The sequence below is a fragment of the Pseudophryne corroboree genome, chromosome 7 (assembly GCF_028390025.1).
Source record: "Pseudophryne corroboree isolate aPseCor3 chromosome 7, aPseCor3.hap2, whole genome shotgun sequence".
In the NCBI taxonomy this organism is placed as follows: domain Eukaryota; kingdom Metazoa; phylum Chordata; class Amphibia; order Anura; family Myobatrachidae; genus Pseudophryne; species Pseudophryne corroboree.
In genome coordinates this window covers 47,190,137-47,215,218 of record NC_086450.1, presented here as the reverse complement: position 1 = coordinate 47,215,218, position 25,082 = coordinate 47,190,137, and the positions used below count along the sequence as shown (strand labels likewise).

Genomic DNA, 25,082 nt, shown 5'->3' with positions numbered 1-25,082 from the left:
GGGGACCCCCCAGCGGGGCCCCCAGTTTGTACTCGCCACCGATGTCACCTTCCTTCAGGCTAATGTTAGGGGTGTGCGGCGTGCTGCTGAACAAACAACCTTTCAGGACGGTGGTCCTGCAGTGGGAAAGCGGTTCTGACACCTAGCAAGGCCGGTGAACGTCCCGCCCCCCCCCTCTAACTCCCATGGTGCAGGTACGCTGTTAACCAAACAGCATACCGAAAATAACAAAGATTGAATATAAACTGAAGAAAAACTCTCTGGAGCTGCAGATGTGCATAGAGGGGAGGAACCAGCACACCCAGTTGAAAAAATATAAAGTGCACTGGCTCCTTTGGACTCCGTCTATACCCCATCGTACTAATGTGTCCCCAGTATCCCTTATGGATGCTAGCGAAATTATTTATTACCAGTTATTTCTATAGTGCACATATATATACCGTAGCCTCTCCCCCCCTTACTGATTGTAACAGCCTAGCAGGTCCCCCATCCCTTATAATACCCATTATTACACCACTCAGTCAGTGTGACTTTATTGATTATATACAGTATCAGTGCTTCACTGATTGTAACAGGCATCTCTTATACCAGGTAGTACTTAAAATAGAGTATTGTAGTATATTAATATATCATAATATATTCAGCAGCCTCTCACTAACCTATCTTCACTTTTATCTCTATATATTTTTCACCTTAGTGTTGCCCTGGGGTCACTCGGCTGCTTCATTTTGGGGTGTCCCACGTCCTAGATCTCTACCCCCCCAAAAATGTAAGGGACTTGCCCGACTAATGAGGTCACCTGGACGCGGTGGGCAAGCCGTTACTTATGGCCATAACTATGCGGAGAACCTCGCTCAAAATGCTAAATTTTATTGCAATGATTATTATTAATAAATTGGTAATGTTTGAATTGTGCACCTGCAACCTTTGTCTTTGTATGCAGTACTACTGAAAGGTCTCCGCAGGGTTGCACCTCTCATTACCGGTGTGCACCCCAGGACCCCTCCCCAGTTTCACAGGAAGCAAGCATAACCTTACAGGACGCCATTCAAAAACTGGTACAGACTCAGGTCATTGTTCCAGTTCCACTTCACCCAGGGCCGGCTCCAGGCCTACTAGCAGCACCCTGAGCGAAAACATGTAAAAGCGCCCCCCTCCCACGCGTGCGCTCCAGGAAAAGTGGGCGTGGCATCTCAGAAAGTGGGCGTGGTCTCATAACTTCATATTATTAGACTATAAATAAATATGTTTTCACACCCCGTCTACGCACACAATTAGCAGCCTTACACATAACAGCCACAGTAGTGTTCCTTACACACAACGTCTCCAGTGTAGTGTCAGATACACATAATGTCTCCAGTATAGTGCCAGCTACACACAATGTCTCCAGTATAGTGTCAGATACACATAATGTCTCCAGTATAGTGCCAGCTACACACAATGTCTCCAGTATAGTGTCAGATACACATAATGTCTCCAGTATAGTGCCAGCTACACACAATGTCTCCAGTATAGTGTCAGATACACACAATGTCTCCAGTATAGTGTCAGATACACACAATGTCTCCAGTATAGTGTCAGATACACATAATGTCTACAGTATAGTGCAAGACACACAATGTGCAGTGCCAGATAGACATGATATGCCCCCCAGCAGTGCCAGCTACACGATAGTGTTCACTTTTTAGGGCAGGGAGGGCACATTTTTAAGTTAGGAGGGCAAAATTATGTACATACTGTAATGCTTGTTGCTCATCTACCTACATGGTAAAGCATGGACAGTACGCACCGAAGGCGCACAGCAAAAATTTAGAGACGTTGCTTCGTGGGGAAGGTGCGTGGCCACATAATAGTGGCAATTTGCTTTACACCACACAGTAGTGCAGTTAATACACACTGCACCAGGTAGAACCTCCTATACACTTTGCGCCAGGCAGAGCACGTTAGACACTTTGCGCCAGGCAGAGCACGTTAGACACTTTGTGCCAGGCAGAGCACGTTAGACACTTTGCGCCAGGCAGAGCACGTTAGACACTTTGCGCCAGGCAGAGCACGTTAGACACTTTGCGCCAGGCAGAGCACGTTAGACACTTTGCGCCAGGCAGAGCACGTTAGACACTTTGCGCCAGGCAGAGCACGTTAGACACATTGCCTAGCCACAGACGCCTAGCGGGAACACTACATGATATGATCCCCAGCCGTGCCAGCTACACATGACATGCCCCCCAGCAATGCCAGATACATAAATGGCCACACAGTGCCAGATATGTAGATACAGAAAAGCCCCCACAGTGCTAGATAATATATATGCCCCCACAGTGCCCGATAAATGCCCCCACAGTGCCAGATACAGAAAAGCCCCCACAGTGCTAGATATATGCCCCCACAGTGCCAGATATGACCCCACAATGCCAGATATGACCCCACAGTGCTACATAAATGCCCCAACAGTGCCAGATATGACCCCACAGTGCTACATAAATGCCCCTAGTGCCAGATAAATGCCCCCACAGTGCCAGATAAATGTCCCCACAGTGCCAGATAAATGTCCCCACAGTGCCAGATAAATGCCCCCACAGTGCCAGATAAATGCCCACAGTGCCAGATAAATGCCCCCACAGTGCCAGATAAATGTCCCCACAGTGCCAGATAAATGTCCCCACAGTGCCAGATGAATGTCCCCACAGTGCCAGATAAATGCCCCCACAGTGCCAGATAAATGTCCCCACAGTGCCAGATAAATGTCCCCACAGTGCCAGACAAATGTCCCCACAGTGCCAGATAAATGCCCCCACAGTGCCAGATAAATGCACCCACAGTGCCAGATAAATGCCCCCAGTGCCAGATAAATGTCCCCACAGTGCCATACATAAATGATTCACTCACCCCCCCCCCCCTCAAATACCTGCAGCGTTGGAGGGGGAGGAGTACTGCTGTCCGGGTGCGGGCGGGTGGGTGCAGTGCAGGTCCAGGTGCGGGCGGCCAGGAAGCCTCTTGAGTGCGCTGTGCGCACTGCGCGGCGCCGGCGTCTTACGTTAGACACCGGCGCCGCTCAGCGCGTATAGCGCACACAAGTCACACGATGCTGCAGTGCACATGGCCGGCTGCATGTTCGAATATGGCGTCGCCAGCACGCGGCGCCCATTAAGGGTGGCGCCCTGCGCGGCCGATCTATTCGAAAATGCCTAGAGCCGGCCCTGACTACACCTGCAAAACAGGGCGGACGGTTCGGTAAAACCGATTTTGAACCTAAAGTCGTTGAACCCATACTTAAGAGTGTTCAAATTCAAGATGGAGTCTCTGAGAGCGGTGATCTGGAGGAGGGGGAATTCCTAGTGTCTCTGGATATCAAGAATGCGTACCTTCACATTCCGATTGGGCCACCTCATCAGGCTTATCTACGTTTTGCACTGCAGGACTGTCACTACCAGTTCCAGGCCCTGCCATTTGGTCTCCCCACGGCACCGAGAGTGTTCACCAAGGTGATGGCAGAGATGATGTTACTACTCCGCAAACAGGGAGTGAACATATTTCCGTACCTGGACGATCTTCTGATAAAGGCACCATCTAGGGAGCGGTTGATTATAAGTATTCACCTCTCAACCACACTACTCCTGGATCACGGGTGGATTCTGAACTTACTAAAATCTAAACTGGATCCAACGCAGAGACTTTCCTTTCTGGAAATGATACTGGACACGGAATCTCAGAGAGTGTTCCTTCCTGTGGAGAAGGCTATGGAAATCCAGTCGATGGTTTGGGCTGTTCTGAAGCCAACTCGGATCTCAGTGCATCTGTGCATTCGCCTTCTGAGGAAAATGGTGGCCTCTTACGAGGTGCTTCAGTACGGAAGGTTTCATGCTAAGCCCTTCCATCTAGATCTATTGGACAAATGGTCTGGATCACATCTTCACATGCACCAGAGGATCCGTCTGTCACCAAGGGCCAGGATCTCCCTTCTGTGGTGGCTACAGACTTCTCACCTCATCGAGGGTCGGAGGTTCGGGATTCAGAATTGGATTCTGCTAATTACGGACGCAAGCCTCAGAGGTTGGGGAGCAGTCACCCAGGGGGTGCAGTTTCAAGGAAAATGGTCAAGTCAGGAAGTCGTCCTTCCAATAAACATCATGGAACTCAGGGCTATCTACAACACCCTTCTGCAGGCCTCATCCCTACTTTGGAATCAAGCCATTCAAGTCCAGTCGGACAATGTAACGGCGATAACGTAAATAAACCGACAGGGTGGAATGAAAAGCAGAGCAGCAATGTCAGAGGTGTCAAAAATTCTCCTCTGGGTGGAAAAACACGCCGTGGCGTTGTCGGCGGTCTTCAATCCGGGAACAGACAACTGGGAAGCAGACTTCCTCAGCAGACACAACGTGCACCCGGGGGAGTGGAGCCTTCACCCGGAAGTGTTCAGGTGCTTGACACATCAGTGGGGATATCTACAAATTGACATGATGGCCTCTCGTCTCAACAAGAAGCTCAGGCGGTATTGTTCCAGGTCGAGAGACCCACAAGCAGTGGCGGTAGATGCTCTCACAACTCCGTGGGTCAACCAGTTGGTGTACGTGTTTCCTCCACTTCCTCTGATCCCAAGATTACTAAAAATAATAAGAAGGGAAAAGGTTAAAGCAATACTCAATGCTCTGGACTGGCCACAAATTGTCTGGTAGGCAAACTTTCTGGGGATACTCTTCAAAGATCCGTGGCCTCTGCCTCTTCGCGAGGATCTTCTGCAACAGGGCCCGCTCATCTATCAAGACTTACCACGGCTACGTTTAACGGCATGGAGGTTGAGCTGCTCATCCTAGCCAGGAGAGGGATTTCTGATAAAGTCATCCCGACTATGATCCAAGCCAGGAAAGGGGTAACGTCTAAACATTACCACCGTATATGGAAGAAGTATGTTTCTTGGTGTGAGAACAGACAATATTCTGCAGTGGAATTTCATCTGGGACATCTCCTGCTTTTTCTGCAGTTGGGAGTGGATGGGGGCCTACGCCTAGGTTCCATTAAAGTCCAGATTTAGGCCTTGTCTATTTTATTTCAGAAACAATTGGCTCTGATAAAGTCATCCCGACTATGATAAAGTCATCCCGACTATGATCCAAGCCAGGAAAGGGGTAACGTCTAAACATTACCACCGTATATGGAAGAAGTATGTTTCTTGGTGTGAGAACAGACAATATTCTGCAGTGGAATTTCATCTGGGACATCTCCTGCTTTTTCTGCAGTTGGGAGTGGATGGGGGCCTACGCCTAGGTTCCATTAAAGTCCAGATTTAGGCCTTGTCTATTTTATTTCAGAAACAATTGGCTCCTCTCCCTGAGGTCCAGACGTTCTTGAAAGGTTTTTTGCACATCCAGCCTCCCTTGGTGCTGCAGTTCCTCCAATCGGACTAGTTTGAACCGTTGACGTAAAGTATCTTACATGGAAGACCTTTACACTATTGGCCTTGGCCTCAGCAAGACGTGTGTCAGAACTAGGGGCGTTGTCTCACAAGAGTCCCTACTTAATTTTCCATGAGGACAGAGTGGAAATCAGGACTCATCAGCAAATTCTTCCTAAGGTGGTGTCTGCTTTTCACATCAACCAACCTATTGTGGTTCCAGCTGTGACGGACACCTCTGCTACTTCAAAGTCTTTGGATGTTGTGAGGGCTTTGAAGGTGTATGTAAAGAGAACTGCTCTTCACAGGAAATCCAACTCGCTGTTCGTTCTCTATGATCCCAATAAAATTGGGTGTCCTTCTTCAAAGAAGTCTATTGCACGCTGGATCAAGCTCACGATCCAGCATGCTTATTCCATGGCAGGATTGCCGGTTCCAAAATCTGTACAGGCCCACTCTACTAGGTCGGTGGGTTCCTCTTGGGCGGCTGTCCGGGGTGTCTCAGCTTTACAGCTCTGCCGAGCAGCTACTTGGTCAGGTTTGAACACGTTTGCAAAATTCGACAGGTTCGATACTTTGGCCTCTGAGGACCTTCAGTTTGCTCAATCAGTTCTGCAGGAACCTCAGCACTCTCCCACCTGGTTTAGGAGCTTTGGTACTTCCCCATGGTACTTAATGGATTCCCAGTATCCTCTAGGACATAAGAGAAAATAGGATTTGAATTACCTACTGGTAAATCCATTTCTCATAGTCCGTAGAGGATACTGGATGCCAACCCGGTGCTTCGTTTTTCCTACACTGTTACTTGGTTAAGTATTCTGGTTTGTTCAGCCGTTGCTGTTCATGTTTCAAGTTTGGTTAGCATGGCTTTCCTGTTGTTTTGTGTGTGCTGATTCGTAATCTCACCACTTTTATTATCCTTCTCTCAAAGTATGTCCGCCTCCTTGGGCACAGTTTCCTAGACTGAGTCTGGTGGGAGGGGCATAGAGGGAGGAGCCAGCGCACACTATCAAATTCTTAAAGTGCCCAAGGCTCCTAGTGAACCCGTCTATACCCCATGGTACTAAATGGATTCCCCGTATCCTCTACGGACTACGAGAAAAGGATTTACCGGTAGGTAATTTAAATCCTATATTTTAATAACTTTGTGCATTAAACAACGTTTGTGTACATACACTCAATTCATTTATGTTTCATATACACCTTATATACACATCCTGAAGGTCATTTAGGAGGACATTTACTAAGCAGTGATAAGAACGGAGAAGTGAGCCAGTGGAGAAATTTCGCCATCAACCAATCAGCAGCTCTGTATAATTTTATAGTATGCAAATTATAGATGTTACTTCAGTGCTGATTGGTTGCCATGGGCAACTTCTCCACTGGCTCACTTCTCGGCTCTTATCACTGCTTAGTAAATGCCCCCCTTAATACAATGGGGCAGATGTATTAACCTGGAGAAGGCATAAGGAAGTGATAAACCAGTGATATGTGCAAGGTGAAACGCACCAGCCAATCAGGTCCAATATGTAAATTACAGTTAGAAGCTGATTGGCTGGTGTGTTTGTCACCTTGCACATATCACTGGCTTATCACTTCCTTATGCCGTCTCCAGGCTTAATACATCTGCCCCAATATGTTTAATAACTTTTTGTATTAAACAAAGTTTGTGTACATTAAGTCATCAAAAAACAAAGGTTTCACTATTTCACTCTCACTCAAAAAATTCTGTATTTTAGAATATTCACATTTTATTTTACTTGTTTCATTTACTTGACAACTATTGTGTTTATCTTGCAGAAGAGAACATTACCATCGGTTCCACGCATCCTTGCACCTATTTGCTAGCCATGGATGTGAGAAAGACTGTGAGGAACAAGCTGCAAGAGCATCCATTGCTCTTGCTGTATCTATACAGGTTCTTCTTCCACCTGAGGCCTGCAGAACCCTTCTATACAGAATACATGACTGGGCCTACCAAACATTTCACCTTGGAAGAGGTAACAGAACACAATTCTTACTTATATCTGTAACATATAAACTGTGTGACATTGGAATACACGTTATGGATGAGTTGTATGAAGTCACTTAGTAAAATGTACCATACATGGGATTAATGAAAGTATGGAAACTAGAATATTGCATAGTGCATATGGCTGCAATCCTAATCATTACACACAAGCATGTATTACTGACATGTCTAGTGTGCATACATTCACACTGGCTCCTCATTGAATGACAGCATGGAGTAGGCCACACACGTGCAGTAACACTAATAGGACAGAACCTGGCAGTGTAGATTTTCCCCACTAGTATTAGGAATGAGAGTGCAGGTTTGGAGCTTCGCCGGTACAGCTGCTTATCGGAACAGTGGTCTGACTAGGGGTAGAAATAAAGAGTTCCAAACACCAGTAGCATATGTGCCAGGTTCACGTCAGGGGTACTTACACCCAACAAAGGGCCTAATTCACAAAGGATTGCAATTGTAAAGCTGTTTGCAGATGTTTCCACTCCCGTTTTCACAAACGCTGACCAACCGACACTGCAAACACGTTCGCATTCCTGCGCTGAGTTCACAGGACCCATTTTTCACATGCACAGAACAGTTCCTGACCATCGGGGTAAATGCAGTAAGGATGGCATTAGCGATCCTTACTGAATTACCCCCAAAATGCACGTACACCCAACAAGGTCATAAGCACAGGAGAAGCTTTTAACACTTTTTTTTGATAAGGAAAAGGACATTTGCTATTAGATGTGATCTAAATTAAAAAGAAAAGCAATATATAATACAGAAGGTATAATTATCTTTCTCATGTATGGGCAAAAGTAGCATAAAACTCATTCTGCACCCATAAATCATATAATATCGGTGTGATCAGAGATGAAAGCATAATCACCTTTAGAGGCTATTCCGCAATCAGCCAATCAGAAGCAACTAGTTGCTGCTGAGAACTCATCCTCGTCATCAGAGTGTCTATGCCCCAGCCATTATATCTCGGTGATTATATCATGATTATAATAGGAATATAGTGCTACTAAGGATATTGTCTCCTGGTGGTCATACAGGGTGCTGATACTTAACTTGCCACTGAACAGAGAACAACAGCTACTCAGACTCTGTTCTCACAGATTGCTTATCATGTGTCTTCTTTCTCCCTAGGTCAAGAATCAGCTCTCCTCTATATGGATATACGGGTGGTCTTCAGGTTGCCGACTGTCGGGATCCCGGCGCACAGTATACCGGCGTCGGGATCCCGACAGCCGGCATACCGACAGCCGGCATACCGACAGTTTATCTCCCTTGTGGGGGTCCACGACCCCCCTGGAGGGAGAATAAATAGCGTGGTGCACGTAGCGCACCACCACCGCTTGCAGCGAGCCCGCAAGGGGCTCATTTGCGCTCACCGCGCTGTCGGTATGCCGGCGGTTGGGCTTCCGGCGCCGGTATGCTGGTCGCCGGGAGCCCGGCCGCTGGCATACCATGCTACACCCGGATATACAGTATGCTGCTTTTCCAGCTGCCAGCTCTCCTCTTTATTGACCTCTGCCGATGCAAACCAGTCATCATGTTTCAGGGCCTGTGCCAAGTCATGGTCTACGGCCTACTGTGCTTTGCATCCAGCTTCCAGGCCATGGAGTGTCTTTAGGTTATCTCAGTCATGGTCACTACATGTGACATTGCCATCTATTCATATGTATGCAGTGTGGTGATTACTGATCAATATGGCAAGGCTTTTATCTGCTGCAGATGGTTTAACTTGCTGGGATACACCATAGGAGCTCTGGGTGGTCAGCTCATGGTGTCATATGGCCACTTCTACTATTATCTGAACATTATTTCCCTGGGAAGTGCACCAGTGGCTTTTATCATCTGTATTTTCTTGTCCATGCTCAGCATGGATGATCCATGTTCAGAATATGTAAATGACCAGATCAAGCACTAAGACAGGAACATCGTGCACTGCTGCTGTAAGGTGGTGGTCAAGTTCCTCAAGCAGTAGTGGTTGGACATCTGTGAGTGCTATTCTTCCAACACCAAGATCTGGTCTTTATTGCGGTTACTTGTGACAGCTGGATGCCACCAAGTGACCAACTCTTCCGAAACGCCCTGGGATAAGCTGCTGGAACACTCCGACCGCGTCTATCTGTTTAATGGAGGTGTGGAATCTGTAGCAGCTGTACTAGGTAAGAATAGATTACACCTGGTTGGTAATGTGTCCCCAGCAGGCTAATCTCTAACCCCGCACACTGACTAGGGAGGGCAATGTCTTAGGCAAATATCCCTTTCTCATTATGGGGTAGATTTATCTTATCTTGCAGAGAGATAAGGTGGAGAGAGATGAAGTACCAACCAATCAGCTTCTGTCATTTACCTAGACAGCCTTTAACATGACTAAGAAGCTAACTGGTTTGTAGTTTATCTCTCTCAAAGATTTGGGCTTTGCAAATGAATCTGCCATTGGCCAGACAGTATGGGAGTGAGAGCATTCAAAGCCATAGAAACCCCTTAGATGTACTCACAGTGATATATTATTGCTTTATAAGTCACATTCCTCAATCTCATGTCATAAGCCTTATGGGTAAACAATCTCTGGAAGCTGAAGCAGCTGAGTGTATCCCATTCCCTGTGTTGCTTCTTGGCAATAGAGCTCTCGGATAAATATATACAGTAATATATCTTGAATATTTCTATTACTGACTCATCTGTATTAGGCGGAGTTACAACATAACTCATTAGACCAGCTATAGCAAATATGGGATCCGGTCTGAAGATCGACAGTGTCTAGGTCGACAATGTTTAGGTCGACCACTATAGGTCGACAATCACTAGGTCGACATGGATGGAAGGTCGACAGGGTTTCTAGGTCGACATGTGCTAGGTCGACAGGTCTAAAGGTCGACATGAGTTTTTCACATTTTTGGGGGGGGGGGGGGATTTTTTCATACTTAACGATCCACGTGGACTACGATTGGAACGGTAAAGTGTGCCGAGCGAAGCGGTAGAGGAGCGAAGGCACCATGCCCGAAGCTCGCGAGCCATGCGAGGGGACGCGGTGCACTAATTTGGGATCCCGGTCACTCTACGAAGAAAACGACACAAAAAAAACAACAATTCCTCATGTCGACCTTTAGACCTGTCGACCTAGCACATGTCGACCTAGAAACCCTGTCGACCTTCCATCCATGTCGACCTAGTGACTGTCGACCTATAGTGGTCGACCTAAACATTGTCGACCTAGATACTGTCGATAAAACGAACCACACCCGGCAAATATATGTTACACATTCTTTAGATCCGCTAAATTGTTTAACACTCGATTATTTTACGGCCAACATAATTTAAATAAAGAAAACTAAACTATAGATGGAGCCTCGCTCATTTAGCCTTCTCTGCTGCGCCATGGTGCACCATGGTTTATTAGCATAAGCCTTTCATCTATTGTTCTCAGCTGCAATACAATACAGAGAGAAAAATACAGCAGGGGATTAACTCATTACAGCAGGGGATTAAGTCCGACAGAACTGGCTCAGTTAATCCTATTAAATGGATAGATGAGCAGGGCTCCATCTGTATATTACACATACGCAAAGAAAATGATTAATACATTGTTACATTAAGTATGTAGTTACATTAGAGATTGTGTTTCCCTTATGTATGAAGAACCTGAGATAAGAGTCATAGTAAGTTCCTTCTGTAATGCCAGGTCAGTAAGAGACATGATGACTCCTCATAGCTACTCTGCACCTCTTGTCTCCTGTAGGGCTCTGGACAACGTAGATCGGAAGATACCTTCATTAGCATCGCCCCATCGTGTACAAATGATCTAGGGCTGACGGGGATTCGTTCCGACATCGGAACGAATCCCCGTCGCTCTAGTGTGTACCCTTACAGTGTGCCTGCAGGAGGGCAGTGGGGCACAACCCGGGCCGCCACCCTCTCTTAATCCAGCTGTGTGTTTAGTGCATTTGCCCCAGTATGCAATTTTAGTAAATGAGCTATAATTGGCGACTCATTAGGAATGTCAGGGAGACTTCAGAAATACTGGTTGGTCTCCCGGACTCCTGTGACAGTCTGGCAATCTCCAGATGCTGAATGAGGGTAAGAATGAGAAGTGGAGAGCAGGACCCAGCACGATGACGCAACTCTCCACATCTAGTCAGGGAGTTCTTTGCCTGATGCTTAGCTGGAAATAAACATATTACTGTACCTTTGGTCAAGATATAACAATTAAATGAAAGGATACAGTCACTCAACAGCAATCCCTGTGCCAATGACATCATTGCATTTACCTATCCATGTAGTAGAGCATCGTCTGTAACCAGGCAAGTGATGGTCCAGCTTCCAGTTGAATTCCCAATGAGACCTTTCACCCTGTGAGGTCAGATACAGAATGTGACGGTTACTGATGAAATATTCAGAATTAATATCCTTTGCGATTTAGGTTGATTGTTAGCTAATATTCTAAACACTGATATTATGCTGATAACCAACTGTGATAATGTCCACAATTCTTGGTAAAACATTGCCCCACTTGCAACCAGGTCCAGAAACATCATGGTTAAACTATTATAAACTTGTCAATTCCTCATTGATTAACGCTAATGGGATTTCAGACAATCAATAGCTCCCTGACAGTTGTGTAAATGTATCCTTTACAGCATAGGTCTGCAAACTCGGTCCTCAGGACCCCACACAGTGCATGTTTTGCAGGTCTCCTCACAGAATCACAAGTGAAATAATGAACTCCACCTGCAGACCTTTAAAAATGTGTCTGTGAGACACTCCTTCGGCCATATTCTCAAGTTACCTACTCTACAGCAATTTCTCTAACGTCCTTGAGGATGATGGGACTCCGTAAGGACCATGGGGAATAGACGGGCTCCGCAGGAGATAGGGCACTTTAAGAAAGCTTTGGATTCTGGGTGTGCACTGGCTCCTCCCTCTATGCCCCTCCTCCAGACCTCAGTTTTACACTGTGCCCAGAGCAAGATGGGTGCACTGCAGAGAGCTCTCCAGAGTTCTCTGCCTGAAAGCATTTTTGTTTGGATTTTTCTTTCTACTTTTTACTACTTTTTCACAGGGAGCACTCCTGGCAACAGGCTCCCTGCATCGAGGGACTGAGGAGAGAGGAGCAGACCTTCTTGTCAAAGATAGGCTCTACTTCCTCGGCTACTGGACACCATTAGCTCCAGAGGGGGTGAACGCAGGTTCTTACTGGGCGTCCACCCCCGGAACCGCGCCGCCGTTCTCCTCACAGAGCCAGAAGTACAGAAGACAGAAGTCGTCAGGCGGCAGAAGCCTTCAGCTTCACTGAGGTAACGCACAGCACTGCAGCTGTGCGTCATTGCTCCCATACACCTCACACACTCCGGTCACTGTAAGGGTGCAGGGCGCAGGGGGGGGGCGCCCTGGGCAGCAATATAAACCTCTGCATGGCAAAAAGACTATATACATGTACAGGTGGGCTCTGTACATGTATATAAAAGAGCCCCCGCCATATTTTACTAAGTTTGAGCGGGACAGAAGCCCGCCGCCGAGGGGGCGGGGCTTCTCCCTCAGCACTCACCAGCGCCATTTTCTCTCCACAGCACTGCTGAGAGGAAGCTCCCCGGACTCTCCCCTGCTTACACACGGTGAAAGGGTGCTTAAAAGAGAGGGGGGGGGGGGGCACATAATTGGCAGTTTACATATTTCACAGCGCTGCTGGGGAAAAGCATTTTGTGTTGGTCTCCAGGGTTATTGCGCTGGGGTGTGTGCTGGCATACTCTCTCTCTGTCTCTCCAAAGGGCCTTGACAGGGATACTGTCTTCAGAAAAGGGGTTCCCTGTGTGTGTGAAGTGTGTCGGTACGCGTGTGTCGACATGTTTGACGAGGAAGGCTTGCTTACTGTGGAGGGGGAGTGTTTGAATGTCAGGTCACTGTCGGCAACGCCGACACCGGAATGGGTGGATATGCTGAATGTCTTGAATGCCAATGTCAATCTATTGCATAAAAGGTTAGACAAGGCAGAAGCTAGGGATCAGTCAGGCACCCAGTCCATGCCTGTCCCTGTGGCGCCAGGCCCGTCGGGGTCTCAGAAGCGCACCATATCCCAGATCGATGACACAGATACCGACACAGATTCTGACTCTAGTGTCGACTATGAAGATGCAAAATTACAGCCGAAGGTGGAAAAAGGTATTCGGTACATGATTATGGCCATTGAAGAGGTTTTGCATATTACTGAGGAACCCCCTGTCCCTGACACGAGGGTACACATGTATAAAGAGAAAAAGCCTGAAGTCACTTTTCCATCATCATTTGAATTAAGTGAATTGTGCGAAAAGGCTTGGGACTCTCCAGATAGGAGACCACAAGTTCCCAAAAGGATTCTTATGGCGTATCCCTTTCCACAAACTGATAGGATACGCTGGGAATCTTCACCAAAAGTGGACAAGGCGCTGACACGCTTGTCCAAAAAGGTGGCGCTGCCTTCTCAGGATACGGCTTCCCTCAAGGAACCTGCTGATCGCAGGCAGGAAATTACCTTAAAGCACATTTACAATCATTCCGGTACTATTGCTCGACCGGCTATGGCATCGGCCTGGGTTTGTAGTGCGGTTGTGGCATGGGCAGATTCCTTATCTACGGAGATTGACACCTTAGATAGGGATGCCATTCAAATGACCTTAGAGCATATCAGAGATGCTGCCTTGTATATGAGAGATGCTCAGAGAGACATTTGTTTATTAAGCTCCAGAATAAATGCTATGTCTATTTCTGCTAGGCGACTCCTGTGTACCCGGCAGTGGACGGGAGATGCCGATTCTAAGCGGCACATGGAGTCCTTGCCGTACAAGGGGGAGGAGTTGTTTGGAGATGGCCTCTCGGACCTTGTCTCTACGGTTACGGCTGGTAAGTCGAATTTCTTACCTTATGTCCCCCCGCAGCATACTAAGAAGGCACCTCATTTTCAAATGCAGTCCTTTCGTTCCAATAAAAACAAGAAGGTGCGGGGATCGTCCTTTGTTACCAGAGGGAAAGGCAGGGGAAAGAAGCTGCACACAGCTAGTTCCCAAGAGCAGAAGTCCTCCCCTGCGTCTGCAAAGTCCACCGCATGACGCTGGGGCTTCCCGGGGGGAGGCAGATCTGGTGGGGGCTCGTCTTCGGTTTTTCAGCCACGTCTGGGTTCAATCGCAGGTGGATCCCTGGGCAGTAGAGATTGTTGCTCAGGGATACAGGCTAGAATTCGAAGACTTGCATCCTCGCCGGTTTTTCAAATCGGCTCTGCCGACTTCCCCGTCAGAGAGGGAGTCAGTGTTGACAGCAATCCAAAAATTGTATGTTCAACAGGTGATTGTCACAGTTCCTCATCTCCAGCAGGGAGAGGGATATTATTCAACCCTGTTTGTGGTCCCGAAACCGGACGGTTCGGTCAGGCCCATTTTAAACCTAAAATCTCTGAACTTGTACTTGAAAAGGTTCAAGTTCAAAATGGAATCACTCCGGGCGGTCATCGCCAGCCTGGAGGGGGGGGGGGGGGATTGGATGGTGTCCCTGGACATAAAGGATGCATACCTTCATGTTCCAATATCCCCCCCCCCCCATCAGGCGTTCCTGAGATTTGCAGTGCAGGACTGTCACTACCAATTTCAGACGTTGCCGTTTGGGCTTTCCACGGCCCCGAGGGTTTTCACCAAGGTAATGGCGGAAATGATGGTGCTCCTGCGCAGGCAGGGGGTCACAATTATCCCATACTTGGACGATCTCCTAATAAAGGCGAGATCGCGGGAGAAGTTGCTGGTCAGCGTGTCTCTGTCCATGAAGACGTTGCAGCTACACGGCTGGATTCTCAATATACCGAAGTCCCAGCTAGTTCCTACAACGCGTCTGACCTTTCTGGGCCTGATTCTAGACACAGACCAGAAAAAGGGTTTTCTTCCGATCGAAAAGGTTCAGGAACTCATGACCATGGTCAGGAACCTTTTGAAACCAAAGAAGGTTTCAGTGCATCAGTGCACGCGGGTCCTGGGGAAGATGGTGGCTTCATACGAGGCCATCCCTTTCGGCAGATTCCATGCGAGGACTTTTCAATGGGACCTCTTGGACAAGTGGTCCGGGTCCCATTTACAAATGCATCAAAGGATCACCCTGTCTCCCAGGACCAGGGTATCTCTCCTGTGCTGGCTGAACAGTGCTTACCTTCTAGAGGGTCGCAGGTTTGGCATTCAGGACTGGGTCCTGGTGACCACGGACGCAAGCCACCGAGGCTGGGGAGCAGTGGCACTGGGAAGAAATTTCCAAGGTCTCTGGTCAAGCCTGGAGACTTGTCTCCACATCAACGTCCTGGAGTTGAGGGCCATATACAACGCCCTGCGTCAAGCGGAGAACTTACTTCGGAGAAGACCGGTTCTGTTTCAGTCAGACAATGTCAAGGCGGAACAAGGAGCAGAGTGGCCATGGCAGAAGCGACCAGGATTCTACGCTGGGCGGAAGGCCATGTAAGCGCGCTGTCAGCGGTGTTCATCCCGGGGGTGGACAACTGGGAAGCGGACTTCCTCAGCAGGCACGACCTGCATCCGGGGGAGTGGGGACTTCATCAAGAAGTCTTTGCACAGATCGCGGATCGGTGGGGCCTGCCTCAAATAGACATGATGGCGTCCCGTCTCAACAAAAAGCTAAAGGGTCAAGGGACCCTCAGGCGGTAGCAGTAGACGCTCTGGTGACACCTTGGGTGTTCAGATCGGTCTATGTGTTTCCTCCTCTTCCTCTCATACCCAAGGTGTTGAGAATTGTAAGAATAAGCAGGGTCAGAACAATCCTCATTGTTCTAGATTGGCCACGGAGGACTTAGAAACATAGAAACATAGAATTTGACGGCAGATAAGAACCACTTGGCCCATCTAGTCTGCCCCTTTTTTATTTTATCCTTTAGACTTGGTATCCGGAACTGCAAGAGTTGCTCACAGAAGATCCGTGGCCTCTTCCTCTACGGCAGGACCTGCTGCAGCAGGGGCCCTGTCTGTTCCAAGAGTTACCGCGGCTGCGTTTGACGGCATGGCGGTTGAACGCCAGATCCTAGCGGAAAAAGGAATTCCGGAGGAAGTCATTCCTACCCTGATCAAGGCTAGGAAAGACGTGACGTTGAAACATTATCACCGTATATGGCGGAAATATGTTTCTTGGTGTGAGGCCAGAGCTGCTCCTACGGAGGAGTTCCATTTGGGCCGTCTACTTCACTTCCTTCAAACAGGAGTGACCTTGGGCCTAAACGTGGTGTTCCGTTTCCTCAAGTCACCTTGGTTTGAACCACTTAAAACTGTGGAGTTGAAATACCTCACGTGGAAAGTGGTCATATTGTTGGCGTTAGCTTCGGCGAGACGTGTTTCCGAATTGGCGGCTTTATCGCATAAAAGCCCATACTTGGTTTTTCACGTGGATAGAGCAGAGTTGAGGACTCGTCCTCCCTTTCTGCCAAAAGTGGTCTCATCTTTTCATGTGAACCAACCTATTGTCGTGCCTGTGGCTACAAGGGACTTGGAGGATTCCGAGTCCCTGGATGTAGTCAGGGCTTTGAAGATTTATGTGACCAGAACGGCTCGGATCAGGAAGACTGAAGCTTTGTTTGTTCTGTATGCGGCCAACAAGGTTGGCGCCCCTGCTTCAAAGCAGATTATTGCTCGCTGGATCTGTAACACGATTCAGCAGGCGTATTCTACGGCAGGATTGCCATTACTGAAATCAGTTAAGGCCCACTCCACTAGGAAAGTGGGCTCTTCTTGGGCGGCTGCCCGAGGGGTCTCGGCATTACAGTTGTGCCGAGCAGCTACTTGGTCGGGGTCAAACACCTTTGCAAAGTTCTATAAGTTTGATACCCTGGCTGAGGAGGACCTCCTGTTTGCTCAATCGGTGCTGCAGAGTCATCCGCACTCTCCCGCCCGTTTGGGAGCTTTGGTATAATCCCCATGGTCCTTACGGAGTCCCAGCATCCTCAAGGACGTTAGAGAAAATAAGATTTTACTTACCGGTAAATCTATTTCTCGTAGTCCGTAGAGGATGCTGGGCGCCCGTCCCAAGTGCGGACTTCTTCTGCATGACTTGTATATAGTTATTGCTTACATAAGGGTTATGTTATAGTTTTCGGTGATACCGTGGCTATGTTGTTGTTCATACTGTTAACTGGGTATGTTTATCATAAGTTATACGGTGTGATTGGTGTGGCTGGTATGAATCTCGCCCTTAGATTTACAAAAATCTTTCCTCGTACTGTCCATCTCCTCTGGGCACAGTTTCCCTAACTGAGGTCTGGAGGAGGGGCATAGAGGGAGGAGCCAGTGCACACCCAGAATCCAAAGCTTTCTTAAAGTGCCCTATCTCCTGCGGAGCCCGTCTATTCCCCATGGTCCTTACGGAGTCCCAGCATCCTCTACGGACTACGAGAAATAGATTTACCGGTAAGTAAAATCTTATTATAACCTCACAGCTGTGAATACTCCATAATGTGAGTGTTCCTTACTGCTTCCACCGCCACTCATGTTTGCCTAATCGACATGTTCTTGTCCTATTGTGACTGAGTATACCTGTTTCACATTTCTCCTTTGATTGGACCCGGCTGTGTGTAGGCACCTTTTCACGGTCAACTGGCTACATTCCTATCAACGAGTAATACCTTCCAAAAAAAACAAAGACCCAGTTCCTTCCAAAATCTCCTTCCCCGCTCAGAAACCCCTTCAATTCTCCTCTCTACAAAGCGTCTCTTCTCCGCCCACCATGCCAGATCCTGTGATGTCGAGTGTTTTATCACCCACACTCACGGTCTCCGGAGTTGATTGCGAACCTGATGCACCTTTGACTGTGAAATCTCTTTGCCAGATTCTCTCTGCTTTTAAATCGGAACTCTCTAAAGACTTAACTTCTGCTGTCCGCGAGGTCAAGAACGAGCTGGTGGCGATTGGGGACAGGACCGACCGCTTGGAATGCAAGGTGGAAGAACTGGTCGCCTCCCATAATGATTTGATCACTTCCCACGATCGCCAACAACAGGATCTGGACCAATTCCAGTCTAAATTAGCGGATTTGGAGGACAGATCTCGACGGAACAACATCAAGATCAGGGGCATCCCTCATTCTGTTACTAACTCTGAATTGGAACCCTATGCCATCGCCCTTTTCAAGAAGCTCCTCCCCGCTACGGATACCGCAGAGCTCCTGATTTACCAGATTCACCGCCTCTCTAGGCCCCGCACCGTCTCTTCTGACTTTCCGAAAGACACCCTCCTCCGTGTGCATTTCTTCACAGTTAAAGAACGTATCATGAGAGCTGCCAGAGAATCCAAAAATTCGGATACCCTAGGGGGTCTTCAAATTTTCCAAGACTTCTCCGCTGCCACCATTGCGAAGAGGCGTGCCCTTACACCTATTACTCTTGCGCTCCGGTACCATGATATCCATTACCACTGGGGATTTCCGGTCAAACTGATAGTTTCTTATGAGGACTCCACCTACATCATCTCCTCCCTCGATGCGGGAGTCAAATTGCTCTTGGATTGGGATATTACTGTTCAAAAGTCATCTGCACCGTCTCGTACGTCTTCTATCCGCCAGGAATGGTCGAATGCCTGAACCACCTGGTCACAGCACTGGGTCCTTTCACATTTCTTTTTGGTTCTCTGAAATTATAGACCTTTTCCCCTCTGCCGAGAGGGGAAGGTTCCATTGATTATAGTGTCTGCTCTATTTGTTGACATTTCTCCTGGTCTACATGTTACAGGTTACTCTTTCACTTGTTACAATGTATCTGTTTTTATATGCAGGTTATCCACTGTTATTTAAGTTTTCTTTTGCTCTTGGGGGAATGGCAATTTACTGGAAATGTTCCTAGATGGTTATATGTGATGTCCCCTATGTTCTCAGCTATAGTTTCGTAGGGCCAGTTTAACATGTTTTTATCTTTCTTTAGTTGTTATACCTGAGTGGCGGTGCCTGCTTCGCCAGCCCGCCCCCAACTTTTTCTATACTACTGCAAAGTATTGAAATTTTTTGTTTGTTTGTTTTTTCCCTCCCCTGCAGTAGTCATGCAGGTCCAATGTACCGGACCTTTTTTTGTTTACCTCCTTACTCCCCGGTTTAAACCTTTCTTCCTAATCCCCCGCATGCCTCATTTCCCTCCAAGCTCCAGATTCATTGCTTTCCTCCATTGAACATGGTACTTTGATCTCCGGTTCAATTGCATCTCACCATTGACTTACATTTTCAATGGTGAACCTTCTCTCTCTTAATGTTAAGGGTCCAAACTCACCTAACAAACGCAGACTGGCCCTCTCTTTCTTCCATCAACAAAGGGCAGATGTTGTCGTGCTGCAGGAAACCCACTTCTCTGCAAACCCTCCACCCCTGTTTAAAAATAGCAATTTTCCAGTGGGATACTATGCAAATGGCCCATTTAAGCGTAATAGGGTAGCTATCCTCTTTAGCAAACATGTTACCTTTGTCCTCCACTCTCAAATCTCTGACAAAAGTGGTCGCTACCTGATCCTTATGGGTCTCTTGGATGACAAACCCACTACACTGGTTTGCCTATATGCCGCTAACTCCAACCAAGTACCATACCTGTGTAAATTGTTTCTCACAATTCGTAAATCGCTCAAGGGTTCCCTGGTTGTTCTGGGTGATTACAATTTAGTTTTGAACCCAAAACTAGACAAATCTGGCCATCCCTCCCGCCCCATCCCTTCAGCTCAATCCGGACCCTCTTTAGCCTTCCGCAATTTACTCACGGAGTTCGATCTATTTGATATCTGGAGGACTAATAACCCCTCAGGGCGGGAATATACATTCCACTCCTCAGTTCACAATTCCTATTCTAGGATAGATTTAGTTTTATGTGATAAATGGTCTCTCCAAAGAACTAGGGACATTGTTATCTTGCCGATCACTTGGTCGGACCATGCCCCCGTTCTTTGGAAATGGAATCTCTCCGTCACCCAAAACCCCCCCAGACAGTGGCATCTCTTCCCCTATCTCTTAAACAATCCTCTTTCCAAAAAACTAATCCTTGATTCCATAAACTCTTATCTAGCTACCAACTCCCACCTCCGTTATTAACCACTGGTGTGCATTTAAAGTGGTTACCCGTGGAGCGGCTATCCAAGCCGGTGCCACCCTCAAGAAACAAGCCCTCCAGTTACAGTCAAAACTGGAAGCCGAATTGATAGATCTTGAATCACGGAATATGGCTAATCCCTCTAGAACCCTCAAGAAGGAACTCTCCAATGTTCGCAGCCAACTCCAAAAATTGCTCCTTGCTCATACACAAGCAGCTTTAAATAGAATGAGACAAAAGTTCTATCTTCTGGGTAATAAGTCTGGCAGAATGCTAGCCCGTAAGCTCCGTGCTCAGCAAGCTAGGAACAAGGGGGGTCATTCCGAGTTGTTTGCTCGGTAAATTTCTTCGCATCGCAGCGATTTTCCGCTTAGTGCGCATGCGCAATGTTCGCACTGCGACTGCGCCAAGTAAATTTGCTATGCAGTTAGGAATTTTATTCACGGCTTTTTCTTCGTTCTGGCGATCGTAATGTGATTGATAGGAAATGGGTGTTACTGGGCGGAAACAGGCCGTTTTATGGGCGTGTGGGAAAAAACGCTACCGTTTCCGGAAAAAACGCAGGAGTGGCCGGAGAAACGGGGGAGTGTCTGGGCGAACGCTGGGTGTGTTTGTGACGTCAAACCAGGAACGACAAGCACTGAAATGATCGCAGATGCCGAGTAAGTCTGGAGCTACTCAGAAACTGCTACGAGGTGTGTAATCGCAATATTGCGAATACATCGTTCGCAATTTTAAGATGCTAAGATTCACTCCCAGTAGGCGGCGGCTTAGCATGAGCAAATCTGCTAAAATCCGCTTGTGAGCGAACAACTCGGAATGACCCCCAAGATCAAATTCATCTACTCCCCCTCCAAACAGAAGGTCCTCAACCCTAAAGATATTACGAATCATTTTGCGCAATATTACGCTAAACTTTACAATTTACTGATTTCTCAACCCCTCAGCCTACTCCCCTCTCTATTTCTTCTTTTCTGGACAAACTGATTGCGTCACGTATAAACCAATTTCTTCCATTGCTGGTACACCCGGACCAGACTGGTTTTGTCCCAGGTCGACAAGCGTCGGACAGTACGCGCAGAGTTTTTAACCTGATCGATTCACTCTCTAATGACCAGGGCCTTCCCTTGCTATCCCTGGACGTTGAGAAGGCCTTCGATAGACTAAATTGGTTGTATATGCGTGAAGTCCTTCTGCTCTATTTTAGCATTATATACAGATGTAGCCACCTTTATCTTGACTGGCTGAGGCGTTTGTCCCGATCGAGCATACGCAGCGTCCCGGGGTGTAGGGAGGTGCGCCTAGTCACAGAGAGGCGTACCTAATCGTACGGACAGCGTTTGGCGTTACCTTTACATGTAATACCTGTGATCATCCACCAGATGTCGCTTTTTACAATCACCACTGCGCATGCGTGTGGTCTCTCGTAAAATACAATACTGAAATATATAATAAGGACTACTTTACTAAGGCTTCTCATTACACTGCATACAGTAAATACTTATTACGCTGCATTATTTAATACAGTAAATACTCATTACGCTGCGTTATTTAATACAGTATATACGGTATAGATGCAAACAGTACAGCATACAGTATATGATCCATCTACAGTATTTTATGAATATGTGAGCGTCCAAGTCCCGCAGACAAAACAACATAAAACCAGTAGTGTATACTGTCGCAAATGGACGTGTTAGAAGTTCACTATTGCCTCTTGAGATTAGGAATTTTGTACAGTATGTTAGCATCCTAATCCCGTAGCCATTACAGCATAATCAAAACCAATGGATTTATTCATCTGTCTGCGGCGAAGTGGCGAAGTGTTTCGCTTCCTATACTCATAGTCCCGGGTTCGATTCCTAAAGTACGAATGCATGTTAGTTTTTTCCAGACACCTTATTATTATTTTTATTCACATAAACCAGGGCAAAGCTGCAGGAGCGGTTCTACTGTTGAGGTTCTATGCTCCGTACAGTACACATACAATTCTGTAGCAGGGTAGACTCAATAGAAATGGCTATTACCTATGACTCCTTGCCCCATGGAGGCCCTAGGCTACAGAGCAAGTAGCAGTCCAGATTTTGCAGGCTATGGGGCAATGCTGAAGGAGCGTCACAATCCCCTAGCTAAAATACACAGGGGCGATAGGAATAAGTGAGGTCTATGCACATTACGGTACACCGGACTCGATCGCATAGCACACTGGCAAAATGGCCACTGGCCCTGAACCCCCACCATGTGGCAGGCAGCGCTCGGATATGGAGTGAGAGATGGTATAAGTTTTGCAGGCTACGGTGCAATGCTGAAGGAGCGTCACAATCCCCTAGCCAAACTACACAGGGGCGATAGAGATAAGTGAGGTCTATGCACATTACGTTACACCGGGCCCGATCGCATAGCAAACTGACAAAACACAAGTTTTACATAAAGCAGGGCAAAGCTGCAGGAGAGTTTCTACTGTCAAGGTTCTATGCACTGTACGGTACACATACAATTCTATAGCAGGGCAAACTCAATTGAAATGGCTACCGCCTGTGACTCCTAGCTGCATGGAGGCACTCGGCTATGGAGCAAGTAACAGCACAGATTTTGCAGGCTACGGGGGGAATGCTGAAGGAGCGGCAGAATCCCCTAGCTAAAATACACTGGGGTGATAGGGACAAGCGAGGTCAATGCACATAACGATACACCGCAAAGTTCCCCATGGTTTTGATTATGCCTTTTCTTTGAACACGGTATTTTCCACTGCCTCGCCCTACCCCCATCCCACTTTCCCCTTCCCCCCTGGGAGTCTGCAAAGTACATGCAGTAGACAGGGAGGGAGTTCCGATCAGGTTACAAGACATGTGCAACAGTATACTACTGTATGTAGGAAAATCCCCCGCCCACTCTGATTTATGTGAAACCTGTGTGCACCCTTCCATTGAATGTATAACAAAGAAAAAATAATAATAATAAAGTGAATGTTACAGGAGCACATTAAACAAAAGGTTGGCACTTCCTTCCCATTGGTGTTGGTTTATACCTTAGGGGACTCGGACGCTAATACTTGTATTTCAAAAGCACGGTATTTTCCACCGCCTCTACCTACCCCCATCGCCCTCCCCCCCTGGGAGCCTGCACAGGTCATGCAGTGGACAGGGAGGGAGTTCAGGTCAGGTACAATACACAAATGCCGACGATCTACAATACTGTGTTGCTCAGTTAGTTGCGTCGGAATACACTAATTTATACTCATTACCGCTGTGTATTTGTATATAGTGGAATGAATCGCTGCTGCAGATTTACTTTGATTTATGTGAAACCTGTGTGCACCCTTTCATTGAATGTATACCAAAGAAAAAATAATAATAAAGTGAATGTCACGGGAACACATAAAAAAAAAGGTTGGCACTTTGGGACTCTCAGCATGGGAGTTGGGAGCCTTCATCGCTAGGTTGGTATGGAAGGGGAGACAATTAGCTACCAGAGGGTACCAACCCCAAGTTTCTGTGACCCCCACAAGGCTCATGGCAAGCGTCGGAACCCATGGTGGGTCTGAATTAACGGGCCCATTATAGTCTATGGGAAAATGGGTCCACTTTGCGTACTGATATCTATGGTTCTGGGTGTCCCAGAGACTCAGGACTGGTACCATACAAAAGAGGAGACTCTTGGCTTTCGGGGCAGATCAACCACTAGTTTATGTGACACTGGAAAGGGAAACGGGAAGCAACCGTGTTTCGGGTCCCCTCCAGTTGTCCGCCTAGCTTGCACAGGATGCAGGGTTTCTGGCTAGATAGGAAATACTGTACAGAAATGCTAAGCATGGTAATTTGACATCCAGGAACATAGGGAGGAGTTTTTATCTCTCTCCATTATACTTAGAAAAATTACACTTGCCACTGTACGTTACAAGCTGTTCGTGCTAATTAGTACACTAGTAGAACATACTGTACACAGATACTAAGGACAGTGATTTGTCATCCACAAATTTAGGGAGGAGCTATAATCTCTCTCCATTGTAATCTTTCTAAGTATAATGGAGAGAGATAAAAGCTTCTCCCTAAATTCCTGGGTGCCAAATTACCATCCTTAGTATCTCTGTACTCCATGTTCTATTAGGGTACTAATTAGCACTAACAGCTTGTAACGTACAGCGGCAAGTTTAATCTTTCTATGTATAATGGAGAGAGATAAAAGCTCCTCAGTAAGTTCCTGGATGCCAAATCACCGTACTTAGTATCTCTGTACAGTATGTTCTATTAGGGTACTAATTAGCTGTTTGTGCTAATTAGTACTCTAATAGAAAATACTATGCAGAGATACTAAGGATGGTGATTTGGCAACCAGGAACTTAGGGAGGAGCTTTTATCTCTCTATATTATACATAGAAAGATTAAAATTGCCACTGTACATTACAAGCTGTTCGTGCTAATTAGTACACTAGTAGAACATACTGTACAGAGATACTAAGGATGGTGATTTGGCATCTAGTAACTTACTGAGGAGCTTTTATCTCTCCATTATACATAGAAAGATTAAACTTGCCACTGTACTTTACAAGCTGTTCGTGCTAATTAGTACACTAGTATAACATACTGTACAGAGATACTAAGTAC

General features: G+C 47.1%; 1 protein-coding gene across 2 annotated transcripts in view; it reads right to left on the bottom strand.

Moving 5' to 3' along the window:
* Nucleotides 1-25,082, bottom strand: part of LOC134944515 (uncharacterized) — a 463,054-nt gene that overhangs the window by 46,398 nt on the left and 391,574 nt on the right. The window contains exon 12 of one of the 2 annotated variants that reach the window (XM_063933135.1): nucleotides 11,687-11,768. The exons of the other annotated variant lie outside the window; for it this stretch is intronic. Within the exon in view, the coding sequence (XP_063789205.1) occupies nucleotides 11,687-11,768 (82 nt within the window). The remainder of the gene's footprint in view (nucleotides 1-11,686; nucleotides 11,769-25,082) is intronic. 2 annotated transcript variants of the gene reach the window in all.